The 20,293-nt window shown below is 42.9% G+C and overlaps 1 protein-coding gene across 1 annotated transcript in view; it reads right to left on the bottom strand.

Annotated features, from left to right (window-relative positions):
- Atp10a (ATPase phospholipid transporting 10A (putative)) overlaps positions 1 to 20,293 on the bottom strand; it is a 165,568-nt gene that overhangs the window by 15,105 nt on the left and 130,170 nt on the right. The window contains exons 9-14 of the mRNA XM_021203618.1: positions 18,765 to 18,959; positions 15,349 to 15,949; positions 9,681 to 9,784; positions 9,453 to 9,579; positions 5,716 to 5,900; positions 81 to 405 (exon numbers count right to left, since the gene is read on the bottom strand). Coding sequence (XP_021059277.1) covers positions 81 to 405; positions 5,716 to 5,900; positions 9,453 to 9,579; positions 9,681 to 9,784; positions 15,349 to 15,949; positions 18,765 to 18,959 — 1,537 coding nt within the window. The remainder of the gene's footprint in view (positions 1 to 80; positions 406 to 5,715; positions 5,901 to 9,452; positions 9,580 to 9,680; positions 9,785 to 15,348; positions 15,950 to 18,764; positions 18,960 to 20,293) is intronic.

Raw genomic sequence — 20,293 nt, 5'->3', positions numbered from 1 at the left:
AAAAAAAAAAAAAGAAATTTGGGTCACATTGAGAGGGAGTGGCTAAGTTAGACAGCGACAGGGTCAGCCTAAGTACTTGCCTATGGCCAAGGTCATGGCCTTGAGCTTGCTTCTGACAAGCTTGACCACCATACTCTTCTGCAAAGGGGTCGATCGGCAGCAAAGGACTGAGCGACACTGCTTGGCAAGGAAAAGAAATTTGTCCTCCAGGCTTTTCTCCAGGGCATAGGCCAGACTTCTTCCATCAATCACGAGGCTCGGGCTGGGGCTGGTGTCAGCAGACGTGGAGACTGGGTTGAAAGAGAACCCCACACTCAAGTTGCTTTCAGAGTTCTGAAGGGTACTTCTAGGGTTTCTGGATTGCACATAACTGAGGCACTGGTCCAGCAGGGCTGCGCATGCTTCCTGAAATTGACACACAACAAGTTTCAGTAGGGTCATGTCACGGATCCTGGTTATCTGCAATACCCCCAGCCGAAGTCCTTCTAAGGCACTGGGCCCATGGCTCCTTAAACCTCCAGAAAAGGAAGCACAGCTAGAGAGAATGACATCATGCGGAGGAGAGGAACTCAGTATCCACTGATTATACTGTATTGAATCTGCTGGTGTGCTGAAGTTGAAATGGAGCATGTTCACCTTCATAGGTGTGGCTGCATTACTGCTATACTGTACATGATTAGGCTGAAGGTTCAACCTATATGCCTTTAAGTTTTCTAGGGCTCTTACCTAAACCTTCCTGCTTCATACTGAGCAATCAACAGTGGTACACAAAGCCCTTTCAAAGCCCTTGCTGGATCAGCCTGCCTATCTAGTCCAATTACTGTGTTTTTCAATTATCCATGCCCTTCCCAAATTGGAGCCGAGTTCCAAAGCAAAGAAAAACTTGGATATTAATATACTTTGGGGACAGGTGCCAGAGACCAAAGAGGTTGCTCATTTCCAGGAACAAACACACCGTGGAGAAGTTTGAAAGGCTCCTGTCCTCATGCAGGCAGACAACCCACTGGCCTAGGGCCTAGTTCCTTACAACACACTGTGGACATCAAGCTGTGGCCAATCAATACTTACTGGAAATGATTACATGCAGAAACTATTAAATCTGAAAAGAGATGGCCAGTGCCCTTAAGAAGACTTGCAGAAGATAGGCCCCTGGACATCACCACTGCCAGTCACAGATGGGGAACATACAGACTTGTGACTGGACATAGAATCCTCTGCTAGAGGACATTGTGATAACCTGGGAAAACTTAAGAAGAATGTGGCTATAGAAAGTCATGAGGTTGTTGAATTTATTACAAAGCACCAACATAGCTAGTTCTCTGTGAGATGAAGCAGGCTCACCCCATCCAGTTTCAACCCTGATGTAGCTGTTGTACCTGGTCAGGTACACAGAGCATGATCTCTAAAAGGAAACAGTAGCATTTGGATAGGGAAAGGAGATTATCACAATAAGGACACCAAAGGGTCACAAATGTTTCATTTTTATACTAGAAGCTCTGACATGGTCCAAGAGACTGAGGAATCGAAAATGAATACCAAAAAACAGGAGCTCTGGAAGAAACTCTGGGTTCTGACTGTAGGAGGAAGAAAGAGCACTCCCAATGCTCAGAGAAGATGCAGGAAATCTGTCTGTCTGTCTGTCTCTATCTCTCTGTTTTCTCCTAATTCTCATCATATGGGTTTTACTATACTGGCAGCAAACAGAGCCATCTAGAAATAAAGACTCCTAGGGCGTGGACCCTGCCTCTTCTCTCAGGTGCTATGGTGTCAAAACAGCAGTATAAAGACTGTTTTTATCTATGTCCTACCATTATAGGCAGGTGGGGTTTGGGAGGAAAAAGAAGAATCAGAAAGAGGTAAAACACACTCTGGTTTTCTCACCAGAGGACATTAAAGGGAACACTTGGAAACCTAGAAAATACTGGAAAGAAAGTAAAGGAAGACACTTTATCTGGCCCTATTTATGAATTCATGGGTTCCCTATATGCTGTGCACTCACAGGCATAATCCTGAGGTGACCGTAACACACTGAGAATGACACTCTGGTACAGTCCCTACCCCTGCTCCAAACTGACTTTTTAAGGGAAAAATATATACATTCAAAGATGGGCACTGGAAGCACACAAAGGCTGAGCAAATGACCCATCCAGAGTCTGAGCAGAGCCTGAAGTACAAATCCAAAACGCTAGATCACCTGTTTCCAAAACTCCATACTCCAGAGGAAGAAAAAAGGTGGGGGGAAGGGCGAGAGTCATAACATAATTGATATAAGTCACATGACAAAAGTTCAGTGTCACAAGAACTAGGAAATCCCAGCTCCTGTGAAAAAGCACAATGTACAGAAGGTGACCCTGACACTAGCATAATCTAACAGGGACATTAAAGCAGCCATCATAGAAAAGCTCCAAGCAAGCATTAGCATTTTGAAAATCAGTAGGAAAACAGTTTGGGGGAAAAGATTGTGAGCAATACATAGAAAAAACAGAAATGTGAGTATAATCCTAAATAATTTATGTAGAATCTCTGCCTTCAAGGAGGTAGACTGCAGTACCACGCTCCTTAAGTGCAAATTCACATGGAATTATTTCCAGAACAGGGGCGGGGGAGGGGGGTAATAGGGAACTTTCGGGATAGCATTTGAAATGTAAATAAAGAAAATTAAAAAAAAAAAGAGTTCAGTATAGAAAGGAGTGGGGGGCAGGGAGCTGCATTCCTTGCAAAATGGATACAAGTAGCAAATACTAGGGCATCATGAACATGTAGGCATGATTATACAATGTGATTACATAATGATACAAAATGCCCTTCACTCAAAGTTCACAGCTTCATTGTAATCACAATAAAACCATCAGGTAAATCTAATGATCAAGTCAGTCTATGAAGAATTTTTTCAGCCCTCTTCAAACTGCCAAGGACAGGAAAGACAAAGATAACCTTAGAAACTGTCACAACCAGGGACATTCAAGAGAGCTTTGACAAACAGATGTAATATGAAGCCCTAAAACAGGACAGGAGGTGCCAGGTAAGACAATCTACTATAGCACAAACTTTAATTAGAGTATGTGTTAATATGTGTTTGTGGGTATAAAAAATGTGCTATGCTGCCGTGAGATGCTAATTGGGGGAAACTGGATGTGATATGGGAATGCCCATAGGCTTTTCCAAACATGTTTGTAAATCTAAAATCATTCTATATATGGAATTTATTTTCTAAAATCCTCACTATATAGGCTTAGTAGAAAAGAGGCAATAATAGATAAGAGTCAGTGAGCTCAAAACACAAACACACCATGCTCAAACTGCTTACAACAAGCAAGGGTTCAAGGCCTGTGCTGATTTAATTTGAAACCTCATGTCTGGAAGGAAGTGGAATATGTTTAGCGTGCTGAATGGAAATAATTGCCCTTTCAGTCTTCAATTCAGAGGGAAGACATGGTTCCAGAAGGAAGGTGTAGTTAAGCTATTTCCTGAGGAAAACAATAATATTTGTTGTCAGTGGGTTTGCCCTCTAGAAATTGCTTCAGACACAAAGAAAGCCGTGAGCCAAGGAAACGCAGGAAGTCCTGTCCCCTGACCCTTAAGACACAAGAACTGAACCATTCTATTTGTCAGCTGAATGGCTCTGACTTTGGAGAAGAGAGCACCTGAGTCCATAGGCTATTCTTTTTTGTTATTGCAAAGCTAATGAATTGAAATATTAACCAGGTTGGACTCAAACTAGGAATCAGTAAGAGAAAGGTGAAAAGACATCCTAAAAACTGAAAAAATGATACAAAACACTCTGCAAAACTCCACAGACCTAAAAGAAAATGGAAAATATTTATAAGGAACATCATGAGCTGTATGTACCTGAAAACACACTTCAAAATTGTGCGGTGCAGACAAAGAGTGCTGAGCCAAACAGTCGGAATGTAGATCTTATATGAGCAAAGAAAAATGTTTGAGCACAGGAAATAAAAACAAAGAAGCACAAGAGGAGGAGGAGGACAATGAAGAAGAAGAAGAAGAAGAAGAAGAAGAAGAAGAAGAAGAAGAAGAAGAAGAAGAAGAAGAAGAAGAAGAAGAAGAAGAAGAAGAGGAAGAGGATGAAGAAGAAAGCTCAGATTGTTATAAAAACAAACTTCAAATACAACAAACAACATGAAAGAAAAAAAGACGCCAAGGCAATGCAAACCTCGTTCTTGAAGATCCAATATAATTGACAGACTGGCATCAAAAGTAATCAAAGAACAGACACAAAATACCAATGTCATAAATAAGGGAGGGAGTACCACTGAAGACCGACAAACCTCAAGATAGCAAGGAGAGACTGTCAACAGGTGGCTCTCAGAGACAGGGTCCTAAGGGCTGGACAGCTGATGATCTGGGTGTAGAACTTAGATGGAATCCATGAATCGCCATAGAGGCTGTCATGGCCTTGAGCTTCTGTAAAGCTCATGCACAGAGGGAGGCTCAGGCTTCACGAAGAAGTTTGTGGATATCCTGAAGAGATTTCAAGTGGAGCTCAGGGGAAAGATCAGAGAGGGGCTGGGAGTTGACAACCCTTGCATACTTGAGGATTTATTTATTTATTTATTTTGGTTTTTCGAGACAGGGTTTCTCTGTGTAGCCCTGGCTGTCCTGGAACTCACTCTGTAGACCAGGCTGGCCTCAAACTCAGAAATCCGCCCGCCTCTGCCTCCCAAGTGCTGGGTACTTGAGGATTTAAGCAAATAAATGCAACTAGAGCAGAGAAGTGTCTAGAGGCAGTTGATGAAACCAGAGAAGCTCATGCTAAATGGATCACTGCCTTGGTTCCACATTCTAGACATGTAGGAACTCATTTAAAAAAAAAAAAACAAAACTCCAATGATATGAAAAAGAAGTTCAACCTTGCATTAATAAATCCTATATGTACATTCTTTTGGTACTAAGAAATCCTAGATCCAACTTTTTCACCCAGGAGACATCGGTCTCCAGGGTCTACCTGATAAGTTTATTCCTCATCCTTCCTCAAGGAAGTTTCTCTTTGCAACACCTAGAGACCATTACAAAACACTATAGCCCATCAAAATGCAGAGCTGTGAAGCCCAGCTCAGGGATCATAGGGCAAAGTGAGCAGAATGATCATAAGAGCCAGAGGAACGTGGAGTTTGCTGTGAGATTGTTTCTTCTAGAACTGTCAGAAGCAACACCCATTGAAGTCTTATCAACAGGACTGCCTAAACATAAAAAGGACAACAAAAGATGGAGCTAACATGGATGGAGGAAAGCCCAAGAGGTTCTCACTCTACAAAAAGAACATACAGGCAGCTATGGAATGCTGAGAGTGGGAGAGATACTTATATCACAACAATTTTTTTAAAGGCCATAAGGAGAATAAGGAGGAGGTATGTGAGAGGGCCTGGAGAGAAGAAAGGGAAGAAACTAATGATGTGATTATATTATAATCTCAAAGTATGAAACTTAAAAAAGAAAAGAAAAGAAAAGAAATCCCATAGAAGTCCACATCTCACAAGACAATGGTAAGAATGTCCCAAGTCTCAGAAATAGCACTCATGATAAGAGGAATGCAGTGGGTAAGCATTCTCCTCATGGTGATTGCCAGAGGTGGAAGGAAGCCTTGGTGGCTTTCTAATATAACTCTTGTCTTTGGAGCTTGCAGAATATTAAGCATTGCCCACCCCCACCCCCAAGCCCCGAGGACAAGGTGCAGCCTCTCTGGAAGTTACCTACCTGAGAATCAGCATTCAGTGTGATGACCTCTTCACCATGATCCAGCAGTTTGCAGGCATAGGCAATGTTAATGGCTGTTTCTTGTTTGTCACCTGTGAGTACCCAAATCTGCAGGCCAGCTTGTCGTAATTTGGCAATGGTTTCAGGTACTCCTTCCTGAAGGCGGTCTTCTATCCCAGTGGCACCTAGTTAAATGTATGACAGTTCCAGTGAGTCCTTATTCACAATTTGTGATGAGGTACAAATGCCATGTACCAAACACACCAAAGACAGATGATGTACTAACAACTACCTAAGACTTTATTAGGGCTCACCTGCCAGACGACACTGAATGGCTAAAAGTCCCCCTGGAAGCAAGATAAAATGATTCACCATTTCAGGTCTGTACTAGATACTTACTACAGCTGTTGACATGACTCAGTCAAGAATATGTAAAAGGTACAAGGGCAAGCCAACAAAGATAATTATGTACACTCGTAAAGAGTACCTTGAAATCTTTCTGACTAACAAGCAGCTAACTTTGCATATAATCTGACAACAGGGACCATGGGGAGAAGAAATTACCATATGCCAAAAGGATTAAAAGAAAAGTCTTAGTAGTAACCCATCCCCTATCTTCCTTTGGAAAGTTTTCACATATAAAATACAATGTTTGTGTTTAACCATGTCAACCATTTGTTATCAAAATGGATGGTGCAGAAAGATTCAATAGTTTTTCAAACAATACTATCATGAATGCCTTTTCCACAAACACAAAGAATTTAAGAGGTAAGATTCCATTACTGACTTCATTATGCTTAGGAAAGTATGTGACAGGTAGAAAAAGATGAAATCTGAAAGGCTCCAGAATCCCAAACTTGTGGATCTGCCATTATCTCATATAAAAGATTACAGTCAAAACAAAAGGGTCTGCAGTGTCTGAAATCGCCTTCAGGCTATGCATAATGTGTAAAGTATACAAAATATAAGGTCATACTCTCTTGTGTATGGAAAAGAAACCACACTCGAAACCAAAACACTTCTTTTCCTAAGAATTTGGGGTGAAGACTATTTATCCATTCCTGTAATGTGCTCACGTCTGCCACCATTTTTCTTCTGTGTACATTCTGATTTCTGCATTCCTACCTCTAGAAGTGAGTTGCATCCCATTATTTCCTGGGCTCCAGTTTTGACCCAGGATTCTTGCCATTTCTATTTCAAGCTCCCTGTCCTGGTGAACAGCTATGAATTGCATATGCTGCCAAGAATGCTTTGAGATTTACAGAGGGAGGTCCTAAGTCCCAATGTTAGGAGGCACGGCTTTGCACAGGTGATTATGTTTAGATGAGGCAATGAAGGGGAGATGCTGAATCCCATGATTCACAGAAGCACTAGTTCAGTTCTGAACTCTTCCATACACCCATATTACAGTATCTGGATATAAGGTGGCTTTCGATGAAACAGAGAAGGACTGAGGGGTTTCAGATAACATTTAGAGGAACCACAAAAAATTCTGGGGAAAATGAGCAGAATGTTATATATATTTTGTTTCTTTTCCTGAGAAAGCAGTTTAAGAACCCAGTATGACAGTGACCCTTCCTGCTGAAATGTTATTTGTGGGTTGCCTAACATAATCACCTAAATAAAAAGACTAGGAAAGAGGAATCTAGCTTAGAATATTAAATATATAAACAGCTCATTTCATCTTTCTCAGAAATGACACTGAGGAGCTGGGCAACTTTCTAAATGCCCTTGGTGAAGCTCGTTCGTTGACTCTTTTTTTAAGCTTAGGTTCCATCACTCAAAACATAAATTTTCCAGGAGATTGAAAGTAGTTAATAACTGGTCTTCAAGAGCAAGAAAGATCTGTTGAATTTTTGTTTATTATTTCCATGAATTCATGCAGAAGATCAAAAGGTGTGCTGATCTCATCATCAGTGTGAGACTGAGGTTGACTAGGGCTGGTCTAACTTAGGGTATATATCACAAAGACAGGAAGTGGTAGATGTCCAATCGTCAGAGACAATTTGTAGAAAAAAGGTCAGTCAAGCCATGTCACGTGTGGATGCAAGCACCTGAGACTCATCAGAATGCCCAAGCCCCAACCCCACTCAGTGCTTCATGCCAGCTCCTCCTTCCACCCTTGCAGTAGCCTTCCCATACTGGCATCATTACTCTACACACGACAGATAACTAAACTTGGATGCAAAGACTGAGTAACTTGTCCAAGTTTCCAGGACTAGTAAGTGGCAGGACCTGGACGGGATAACCAAGCCAGGACTCCAAATTGAGAAGAGATAGAAAGTAGGGAAGGAAGTCACAGTCATCCTTTTATGACTCGGGAAAGGGAATGGATTCTATCTGCATTGCAAACTTCACTCTATCTGAGAACTTAGCACCATCCAGGAGAAATGCCACTTCATCACTCACCCACCCACCTTAGCCATGGAGGGCTAGTGCCTGGGAGCAAAGAGGTTGAGCAGGTGGTCTAGAAGCACCAGCAGGGCACCCTCCCTCTTATCACTCTAGCCATCAATAAAGAACATTCCAGAACTTCCCTCCTTTCTGGGTTTTTATGTAGTTTGACTTTTTTTTTTTTTTTTAAACAGACTAGGATCCTCTATTTATCTCAGGCTGATGCCACATTCACATCCTATAGCTGGTACCTCCTCATGCAGGACTCAACAGGCATGTTCCACCTTAACTACCTATTGTTTGCTTTCTGAAGACAGTGGTCTCACTAGGAGATCCCAAATCAGGAATCAAACCAGTAGCATAAAATAGGCAGACACACTTTTGAGGACCTTCATTTAATGTACTAGAGATAGTATTCACTATGTCTCTGGGTTCCAAACCCTGTAGCTTTCTGAGTAGGATATGGTCTGTCAGACAAAGTCTGTGGTGGTATTTTATCTAGAGCACATTATGCTATTAAATATTAACAGTAACTACTATAGACACATCATGCTATTAAATATTAATAGTAACTATTGTAAAAGACATGCATATATAGAAATATAGATTCCTAACTCCTTTGCTCAGAAAATGAGGACAAGGGAATGCATCCTTTGTTAAATAAGAAAAGGTGAGTTCTTTGGAGCTATGTGCAAGCCCAGTGGAAACTTAGTAACATCTCACAAAAGAAGGTGTACATTGTTGTCACAGTCAGTTCTGGTGTTAGCACACATCACATATACAACTGTGGGACACTCAACTGAACTTATTCACTATGTTAATATAAAATGTTAAACCACTGAAAAATTAAATATTAAAATAGGTACTAAAGTAATAAATACCTTAACATCTTCCTAATAACTAATTAGATTTTATTAGAGTTAAATAGGAACAAAGGGGGAAATAAGAGCCATCTTCTTTTCATTCCAAATGAATCTGAAATATTTATGAGATGCAAAACTCAGTATTTTCATGAACATTCACATAGATTACCAGGGGGTTGAAATCTTTCCAACTATCTATTGTTAAAAAAGGCTTGCTCCTTGTAGCCATTTTGATTGGAGAGTAAGGTTTAAAGGAGTCAAGGAGACAGCAAACCTAGAGTGTCTGGCACATGTGTGGCCCATGGAAAGAGCCTACAGAATGTGTCCCTTCCAACCGGGAACAAGCTAGCTTCAGGCCAAGTGGTTCCTCAGACAAGGCCCGCACTGTCCAGAGCAAGAGGAGCAGCCATGTCACTTGTCACTAGAGAACCCCTGCAACCAGCACTGCTCAATACAACAGGCACCCGGAAAGCTAATTACCCAGCAGGTGCAAGTTCGTCTCCAGGCGAACAGCAGACTGGAAGAGGAGCTCCTCACGGCTCTCCACAGACGCCTCGGCTTCTATGTGGTTCTGCAACCAGCAGGCATATTCTTCTTTGCTCAGAACCTAAGGAGACATACTGTTGAGTGCTGCACTGGGTGTTATGCATGGGAGGCCGGGGAGGGCAGTTGCTATTATGTGCCCTCCTGAAGGTGCCCCTCACTTACCCTCTTGGCAATGCACAGGGTGCGCAGGCCTTCTACTGCATAAAGGTTGAGGTAATTCTGTGTTTTACTCCGGATCTTTTTCTGATGCCTTCCTCTGGCGTCATCTAAGTCAGGGTACAAGAAGAGTCAGTAAGAGCAGCCCAGCTGAGTGCCCCCAGGAGGTTTGCCTGGTGCCTGTCATATTGATTACAAACAGTGTGCAAATGTCATAGAGCTCAAAGTCAGCCAGCTGTTACTTTAATAATGGAATCTCATCAAAACACAAGTTTAGGGTTGTTTATAAAATCATTTGAGAAGCACAAGAGAACAAAATTTTATCAAAAGTGGCTTGACATGTTTTTGTAAAGTCTACTAAATAGAGGAATATACTAACTTATTTATAAAAGAACTTCAAAGTCTCATTTCTACCCCCACAACATTCCCCACTGGTGAGAAAAGATGTCCAAGTATTGTTATGTGTCATAGTTTTACTAAACACACACACACACACACACACACACACACACACACCCTGAATTTGAAATTTAAGTGGAACTGAATATTCTATAAATTGTATTTTCTACTTCTGGCAATTCTGAACCATAAGACCACTGAACCCAGGAAGTCTTGTCTACTATTCAAGTTCACCTCAAGACAAGCTGGATGTGGCCAGCAATGAAAGAGTGTGACAAAGAATGCAAGAGGCGGACAACTGGGGCAAAATAAATAAATAAATAAATAAAAATAAAATTTCTCAGTCTCATGTATGAAGCAGAACATAAATAAATCATACCCTTATGGCATGAAAATGTCTTGGCAGGCCAATTCTATATAAAGGTGGCCTCTTATAGTTAGTAATGAACATGAAGTGTTGTCCTGGATTATTTAACTTTAATATTTAAATTAATGAAAGACAAGTTCAAAGATATCTGCAGTTTGACTGCCTTATAGTGTTTTCTCATCACTGTTGCATGCTTCCTGAGTCTCTGGTCACTGATTTACTTTGAAATTAAAATTTAAATCACCCAAGCTCTTCATTGGTCTCTGGAGAGGAGAGGGTGGATGGTTCAGGAGAAGAGGCTAATAGGGCAGTGACTCTGATCAACCACATTTATTGAAAAAAACAAATCAACTACTTGAATTAAAGTAGGCTAAGTCATTCAAGACTTGAAATGGATGGAGATAGGGATGGCCATAGGCATCCATTTCTGGGGTGGGTGAAAACCGAGATATAGGAGAACTATCTGCGTAGCGTCTGCAAGAAAGGGGCAGCTGCTCCACAAAACTTGCTCTCTGGCCTGCACTCAGCCCAGGTACAAGGACATAAGACTCTACCACATTTGGAGAAACCTTTTCTACACTATCAGGCAGCTTCCTATAAGAGGCAGGCAGGGTTGTCAGAGGGAAGACAGTGCTGGGGCTTGAAGGATCTGTTTTTATGCTGGCATTGATCTGTGATCTGGTGGAGGATGTAGGAGGTTGCAAAAAAAAAAAAAAAAAAAAAAAAAAAAAAAAAAAAACCCAAGCTCCACAGGAGCATCAGTGAAGATCTTGGGAATCTAAGGAGATTGTGTTCTGGAGCAAGGGTATGCATCACCCATTTGTCTACTCATATCTTGGACTGAAGCCAGGATCTGCTGACTCAGGCTGAAGTTATAGCATTCCCAATGCCCGTAATGTCATAGTCATGTCTTTTATCCCCCACCCCCAATATTCTACAGCAGTCTCTGGGGGTTGTTACCTACCTATTAATAGGAGGAAATTCTGTGTCTGGTGTTCAGCGCCCTAGATAATGGAATACCAGTATATTCAGAAGTGGGATAAAGGCTGCCGGTACCTACACTGCTTGTAGAGGGATCCATGCAGAAGGATGCTGAGACTGAACCAGGGTGGGGCAGACAAGTGCCAGAGTGACAGCTCCTACCACAGTCTAGAAAGATGGCCTACATGTTCACCAACTTTCAAATACAGTGGGATTGAGAGAGCAATAACTGGCGAGATACTGGGAGACTGCTGTTGCCGCTCACAACCCGCGAGGCTCCCAAAGGGGAAACAGTTTCTCTTCTTGATATCAATGTGTATTTTTTCTATAGAGTGCTAAGTGTTATTTCTTTTACACTTTTGAAATTATATTTTTCCAATAAGAAATTGTATTTTATTAAGAAACAGGGGGAAAGGTGATTCTTTGGTTGTTCATGAGAGAGAGAAGAAAGAATAAAAAGCTTTACTGATGTAGTAGGTAGCAGCATGTGAGACCCTGCTGGGCAGAGGGCTACAGTGAACATGCACTCTGTCCTTGCTCGCAGAGAAAGAAGACCAGAGCAGACTGAAGTTCACTGTCTTAAAGTCCTTCCAAAGTGGTGACTCCACCAAACCATAGGCAAGGGAATCTTGAGGAGTCGTGACAGAGGAATAGGAGTCTGTGGCATACCAGGAATTGCGCCAGTGTGTACAGGGCTTCCTCTGAGGCAGGCATTGACACACAGAAAGTGAATGACTCACACAGGGTTGAAGAGCCAGGAAGCCTAGACGTGGAATGTGAAGAGTTGGGTGGAATATTTCTACATATCTCACACCCTGTCACTTCCCACCATGGCAGGCAAGATGAAGACTTGGCTACGTGCTGATATAATTGCCTCTCTTGCCCTGTCACAGTGCTGTGAGCTCTTTGAAGAAAGCATGTGTCTTACATCCAGCAAAGAGACCTGGGTACCCTCCTACTATCATCATCTGTCACAGGTCAGGTGGCCTGTTGCTTCTTGGGTACTCCTAGCCATCTGTAGCAAGTCTGTTCTTCTCCACACCAGTCTTGTCTTCTCAAACTAAAAGCTAAGCAATTCCGTAGACGGTCATGTGTCCAGGTGGGTGCGTTCATAGTCATTCCAGAGCTTTGCTACAGCTGCTCCCACTGCTGTCTGCAGTCTCAGTCTTGACGTGTCCAGTATACTTATACATCCTCCCTACCCAAAGCAACTGCAGTACTTCCCAGTGGAAAGTGGAGATCCACACAATCAAATGATGTTTATTTGTTCTACTTGCCAAGTGGCACTTGAGAATGTCAGATAGAACTGTCATCACCTAGGCCTTCCAGTATGTAAGGAATTTGAGCTCTGCTCTTCTTATCTGCTGCTAACTGCAGGTGGCAGGCTTCTTCCTGAGGCCTACCCTAGGGAGTGGACAGGACAAGGCACATGGGTGCACAGCAACCCTGTGTTGTGGCAGCATGACTTAGTGGAAGGGGTTGTAAAGCTCCCCAAAACAGAGTGTGGGCTCCCCAACCCTGACCTTAAAGTTGGTTCTGTTTCTGCTTTGTAAAGGGTAAATATTTTCTTCCTTTGCAGATGCTGCACAAGAGCAAAGTCATGGGTACACTTAGTAGCCGCCATCTCTGGTCCTCTGCTATGTTCCCTCCTGACCTTAATGAGTGTCCTGACACTGCCCCAGATAATGCTCCTTCCCCTGTGGCATATTAGGAAAAAATGAGACATAATATGGTAAGCAGTCCATACTATTACATTTATTTTTTTAAAGACATCTGTTTCTTAGCATTGGTTGATTTTAAAATGTCTTTTACACTACAAGAAGATTTATGGAGTCAACTAATCTGGGCCCTTGGGGACTCACAGAGACCGAAACACCAACCAAAGAGCATGCAGGGGCTGGACCTAAGTCTCCTACACATTTGTAGCAGATGGGCACCTTTGTCTACAATTGGAATGGGGTTGTCTCCGACTCTGCTGCTTGCCTCTGGATCTCCTTCCCAGAGCTGGGCTGCTTTATCTGGTCTCAGTGGGAGAGGACGTGCCTCCAGATATAACTTGAAATCCCAAGGGTGGGCGGTACCCCAGAGGAGCTTCCCCTTCTCTGAGGAGATGAGGAAGGGGCAGTTGGGGGAGGGGCTGTGATGGTGGGATAGGAGAGGAGGAGGAGGAGGAGGACTGGCATGTAAAGTGAATAAACAAATTAATGAATGAATGAAAAAACTAAACCGTGAAACAATGGTGATACAGTTTGGATTCTTCAAAGCCCATGTTTTAAAGGTTTGATACCACTGTTTTGGAGCAGGGTGGATGATGTCCACAACCTGAAGCTTGGTGGAAGTTCATTAGATCACCATGAATATGTTTTCAAAGGGGTAAATAGTACCTGGATGGCACCTCCTTCCACTTTTGCTTCCTAACCATGAGATAAGGAGTTTGTTCTAGTAGGTGAGCCTATAACAGCCTGCCTCATCACAATAGTGAGATTAACAGGGTCAAGCAACTGTGTATTAACATCTCTTAACTGTGAGCCCAAGTAATCCTCTCTATAGGCTGATATTTTCTGGTATTTTGTTGCAGTAATAAAAAAGTTGACTATCAGGTGGCATTACAAGACTGAGTAGTAAGAGTTTCTTTATGGTTTGTCTATACAGTTGTGATGTTCTTAAACCTCTTAAAATATTTGGCTTCCTTCATGGAGTCTGGTACCTCGCACAGCTAGGTAGGGCTTACTGTCCCCTACAGCTAGCATAGGATGGGATGGGCTTCTTCAGCTGTCCTCTGCCCCACCGTACATGCCATTGACTTCATTGTTTGAGAAGTTCATGCATGCATACAATACATCCTGATTACTGTCCCCCTGCCTCTTTAATCTCCCTCCCACTCCCACCACATGCCTTCCTCCATACAGTCCTTTTCCTACAGGCCCTTTCCTTTTGTCATGACCCTTTACTTGTGTTAGAGGCTGAAGCCTCTATCATCTGTTATTCTGCCTTTAATAAGGTACTGCCAGTAGATGGAAATCTGCTCAGATAGCTACCTTCTCTGTGTTTTCTTTCATGCAGGTGTAAACAAGAGTCAAGAATAGAAATGAAAGTTATCTTGGAATGGAAAAAAAAAAATCAACCCATTAATAGGACTCTGAACCTCTGCTGTTATGAGCATCAAGAACTCCATAAACAGTCTCACAACAGGTGGTACCCAATGTGATTCCAGGATATGGAAGCCAGAAAGATTGTAGGGGGTCAGGCAGCAAAGCCCTGGGCTGGACCCTTTTGGGCCACTGTCAGCATTCAACATCCACCTTCTTCCTCACTCCTTCGTTCTCACTACAGTGTTGACAGAGGTAAAACCAAGTTCACCTTACAATGTGGCCTTTGCTTTCCTTCTGCAGGTCAGGAGGAGATTTCTAGCTGCACAGAGTTACAACCTTTTTGATGGTTAATCGCTCTGTGGTTTTACAAACCACAATTTACACCAAAAGTAATGGAAAGGGGGTGCTTAGCCCATTGAAGGCAGAATAAAGATGCTTGGAGGCCCACTTCCTATGACACTAATCTACTCTTACATAGCCCACAAACAGGCTAAAGATTGTGGCCTAGAACACAAAGCTGCTCCAAGTCTACAGCAAAAAGGAAACTTCCAGAACATTCGATCTAAAGGCTCCCCAGTCTTCCTTGCTTAGAATTTAAATGGGATGCTTTCCAAGAAAATTCTAACTCCACTATGCTTAGAGGGCAGAAGAAGGTGAGGTCAAGATGCAAAAGTCCCCTAAATTCATGCCACTGGGCACTAAGAACGCTGGGATTCTCTCAAAGGGTCTGTGCTACAGGCAGGATTAATGAAAATCCCTTGACTCAGTGGTGTAGAATTTCTCAAAATGCCCTGCCTGGCTCTAGGGTGCAATGTAAGAAGAGGAGGCTAATTACCTGAGGAGCATGGCAGCAGAAGATCCATGACCACTGAATCGGCCCCCTTGGTGTATACATTGATCTCGTCAGTCAGTGGGTGGCGGATCACCACTGACATCCTCTTGCGGATGGAGTCGAAACCCAGTGTGTGCAGCAGCTCGAAGGTGAGCCTGCCTAGGTGGGGCAACTCCACAGACACCTGGTCATGAAGCCGGTCCACCAGGGCACAGTTATAGGCTCTGGCTGCATACACCAGTGCAGCCTCATCTGGGCTCTCAGCCTCATATCTCAGCTCCCCCTCCTGCTGCTCGCTCTGCTCCTCTGGGCACTTCTGGTCTGTAGTACACTCTGAGGCCCAGCTTTCCTCCTGGCCTGCCTGGCTGGCATAGCCATTGCTGGCAATGGACGATGCTGTTTGACCCAGCTTCTCCTCCAGCCCAAGAAGCATGCTGTCCTGAGACAGGCTGGGCAGAAAAGCCGATCCAGATTTGTGGCTGGATTTATTGGTGGTCAGGTTCCCGATGCTGCTGCAGCCAGAAGCCAGGCGGCTGGGTGTGAACCTCCGAAGGAAATCTTCTATGGTCTTTACTGGGGACTTCAGCTCAAACCTCACCCTCACCTGTAATGGAAGCAGTCCAAAGGCAGATGAGAAAAATCCCACCTATCCCCCACTCTTCATAAGTGCCTCAGAGGAGCAAGTGGTTCACTGACGTTCGGGACAAACTGAGCCTGTCTCCTCCACCTACTCCACAATGGAAAAGGAACTGAATGACTAGAATAGGGGATCAAACCTGCTGCCATCTTGGTACTCAGGAGGCTGAGACAGGAGGATCACAAATTCTAATCCAGTTGTGGCTACTTAAGAGACTAGTTTATACATTATTTTTTTTTTTTTTTTTTTTTTTTTTTTTTCGAGACAGGGTTTCTCTGTGTAGTCCTGGCTGTCCTCGAACTCACTTTGTAGACCAGGCTGGCCTCGAACTCAGAAATCCACCTGCCTCTGCCTCCCAAGTGCAGGGATTAAAGGCGTGTGCCACCACCGCCCGGCTAGTTTATACATTCTTTTGACTTATGTCAATAAAATGCTTATATACCAGTCATATGTCTAAACCCAAAGAAGCCTTTCTCAGCAAATTAATAAATAGACTGATCCGTAATCCAAATTACTAAAAACTTTTTAACAAGCATCTGAAACGAAAAAGGAGGCATACCCAGAGTATTGTTAAAGGTTCAAAAGGTTAACAGGGGAGCAATGAAGCCACCACACTTTACTTAATGAGAATATACTGAAACAACAGAAACCTGAAATATAAGGATGAGCTTCAGTCAGCCCAAATCCCAGCATGGAGGGGACGGGGCATGACATCTCACCCCTAGCTAAAGAGCTGTTGGCGATTGATAGTTTCCCAGAGATTGGAGGGAAAGTTGGTTTTAAAGGTGTGGCCCATGCTAAGTTGACTAAGCTCCAGCGATGGCCATACCTCCATGAGTATATGGACAGCACAAATTATTTGAGCAGATTAAAAAAACGGAGTGGGGGAAAGACACACAAAATTTGAGTGGGTGGGGAAGTGGAGTGAATCTAAGAGGAGCTGGGGAACAGGATGAAATGACCAATAATACACTGTAAGCAACAGTAGTAGTAGTAGTGATAGAGACAAAAAAGATGGGGGGAAAAGCAAATGTTAAATCAACCCAAATCTGAAATGTGCAGATTTTTAAAACTTTATACCTGATCTTTTGGGACCAAAGTTGTGGATTACCATAGTAGTTTCCAGCTAATCCAGGCATTAGGAGAAGTGAGACACAGGCCTAAATTTTGACAAAAGCATTTTTCCTTTGGACCTATAGTGCCTCTCTTTTTATTTGCTTCTTTTGGTTCTGAGAACTGAGTCCTGGACCTCATGCATGCTAAGTCTACCTTCTGCCATGGAACCATATGTCCTTGCACACGAATGACTAAATATGCTCTATGTCTGAGGAGGGAAAGGTGTCACTCTGCAGCACCTGATGCCTCCAACGCTCCTGAAGATGATATTTACCTAGAAGGTGATATTTACCTAGATGCAGGGACAAAAATGTATCCAGAAACATATTCATTTGCAGTTCAAGGGTGGGTGACTAAATATTCTGTTCCCTCTGTAGAATAGCACATGTGACCTTCTGAATACACCTTACGTTAGTTAAAGGGTAACCTAGGAAACCCTCAGCCCTCCAGGAATATACATGTCAAAGGGCTTTAATGCTTTGTGATAAAAGTTCCCACAGCCAGGTAAGGGATGCTAAGGCAGCTTCCTATTGTAGCACAGTAGGAATCAGCTTCTCCTTAGAGCTGGCTATACAAACTTTGCATCTGAGTGTATGCTTTAGGATCTTCTGTCCAGTTTTAGGATCTTTCAGGTCTCTTAGGGCTTTGCCAAGTTGAAGTACTGATAAGAGCATAGCCAAGTGACAAATTTTTTCTGCCATAGTAGAGAGTGGTAGTCTACCCTGCTCACTCCACATAATCTCCCAGGGGTTCTATTAGTGGAGGGTGCTGGAAGAGGTGAGCCAGGAGGCCGGTAAGGGGCAGGTCTAGGGCACACATTTAACCCTGGACACCATTTCCATCCATGACTTACTTGATATGAATAACCTGGCTCACAGGCATCCATTATGCAGCTTGACTCATGAGCACAGTTCTCTTGGGCTACACAGGAGCCCTTTTCACATGAACCTTTCTTCTCTCCAAAAAGAATCATAATGGTACACCAAAGCAAACTCAACATTGGTTCTGCTGTTTACAAAATGCTAAATGACTCTCCCTCATTCACTTCACCTTAAGAAATCATGATAAATGTATTTATTATCATCACCTCATATCTTCTGTATCCAAAACTTGATTCTGAGACCTTCCTTTAAATGCTCACCACAGCACTATGGCCCAGATGACACAGCGATTAGAATAATATGTATGAAAGGCTTCCAGTCAGGAGTGAGGTTTGCATCATTTTCTCCCAGAATCTGTTTACAGCCTATCTTTATCATCACTCTTGTATGATGCTGGAAGCCCAAGGCTCTGGATAAAATCACTTGGGCTAGCCATCATTTGACCTCTGCCCAAGGCTGTAAGGCCCAGGAAGTCCCAGGGTAAGTGGAACTTCCTTGAAGTCATGTGTTACCTTTGAGGCTAAGTTTTCATTGGCCTCTCTATGGATCCTTCCCATCATGGGCTCAAAAGGTATCTAAACAACCTGACCTCTCACCTACTACAGCTTGGTACCCTCCTTTCTTCATTTAAAGCATCCTGTTGCATCCCCTTACACCTGAGGGACTGATTACTCACAAGCAGCTTCCTGCAGGAAAGTGAAGCATGCTGACTACCTTCAGCCAGTTGTCATGATGAAGAGAGTGTTAAGGGCACTTTGGGGTCTCATAGCTTTTGCAGAACTTGCCTTTTGTCGTGGCTGGTCTGGAGAGGTGACAACTACTGTATTGCAGATGGTGAGTGCGATGAAGAAATCAAAAACGTCTGACAGCTCTGGCGAGAGATGGGCCAGAGGGTGCTCCTGGTGCCTTGCAATGGCGAGGAATCGGTCACACTCACTCACCTTCTCCAACAGCTTGGGGTCAGGTGTAATGTCTTTCTCCTGAGAAGAAAATAGAGCTGCATGATGTGTCTGACCCATTAACTTGCCAGTGGTTTGGTTATTAACTATGTAAGTAGACTTAAATTTATTATAAGGTGTGAATAGAATTCAATCCCACTACAGACATAACATTTTACAATTCTACATTATATGAACTTCAATTGTTTAAAATACTTACATATTTAAATAAATGCATATATTGTCATTATGTGTGAATATACTTCTTAAAGAGATAAAACAGATGATATACAATCAGTACAGAAAATCTCAACAAGTCTACATCTCATGAACCCACAAAATATCTACTTTTTGAAAGCAATGTCATACATTTCCTTGAGATCTCACATCTTTACATTTAGATAATTAAATTAGTTTACATAATTGATATATTTTATATGAAAATCAACAGTTGTCTCTCAAAGCATATCATAGGAACTTTTACACGGCTTAAAATTATATGAGAGCACATTTTAAAATCCATCCTCCAAATAGACAGAGACATCATGATTATCTGGCTAACCTTTCTCACTAGATATTTAACTTTTTTTCTGTTGTTACTTTTATTTTTTTATTTATTTTTTAATTAATTATTTTATTTATTTATATTTCAAATGTTAACCCCCTTCCCAGTCTCCCCTCTGCAACCCCTGCACTCCATACCCCTCCCCTTTGTCTCTAAGAGGGTGCTCACCCATCCACATATCCACTCCCACCTCTGGGAGCAACAAGCCACCACAGCACCGAGTGCCTCCCATTGATGCCAAATAAGGTAGTCCTCTGCTACATAGGTAGCAGGAGCCATGGACCAACTCATGTATACTCTTTGGTTGGTACTTTAGTTCCTGGGAGCTCTAAGGGGTCCAGTTAGTAGATATTGTTATTCTTCCTACAGGGTTGCAGTCCCTTTCAGCTCTTTCAGACCTTTCCTTAACTCTTCCACTGGGGTCCCCAAGCTCACTCCAGTGGTTAGCTGTGAGTATCTGCATCTGTCTTAGTCAGATTCTGGCAGAGCCTCTCAGAGGAGAGCTGCACCAGGATCCTGTCTACAAGCACTTCTTGGCATCACCAATAGTGTTGAGATTTGATATCTGCAGAATGGATGGGTCCCAAGATGTTTCTGGATGGCCTTTCCTTCACTCTCTGATCCATTTTTTGTTCCTGCATTTCCTTTAGACAGGAGCAATTCTGGGTTAAAGATTTTGAGATGGGTGGATGGCCCCATCCCTCAACTGGGGGCCATGTCTATCTACTGGAGGTGGTCTCTTCAGGTTCTATCTCCCTGCTGTTGGGTATTCCAGCTCTGGGAGCCTCCCACATCTCTGGAGTCTAGAACT

The sequence above is a fragment of the Mus pahari genome, chromosome 1 (genome assembly GCF_900095145.1).
Source record: "Mus pahari chromosome 1, PAHARI_EIJ_v1.1, whole genome shotgun sequence".
NCBI classification, from domain to species: domain Eukaryota; kingdom Metazoa; phylum Chordata; class Mammalia; order Rodentia; family Muridae; genus Mus; species Mus pahari.
Note: the sequence above shows the minus strand (reverse complement) of the source record. Positions and strands in the feature narration are given on the sequence as shown.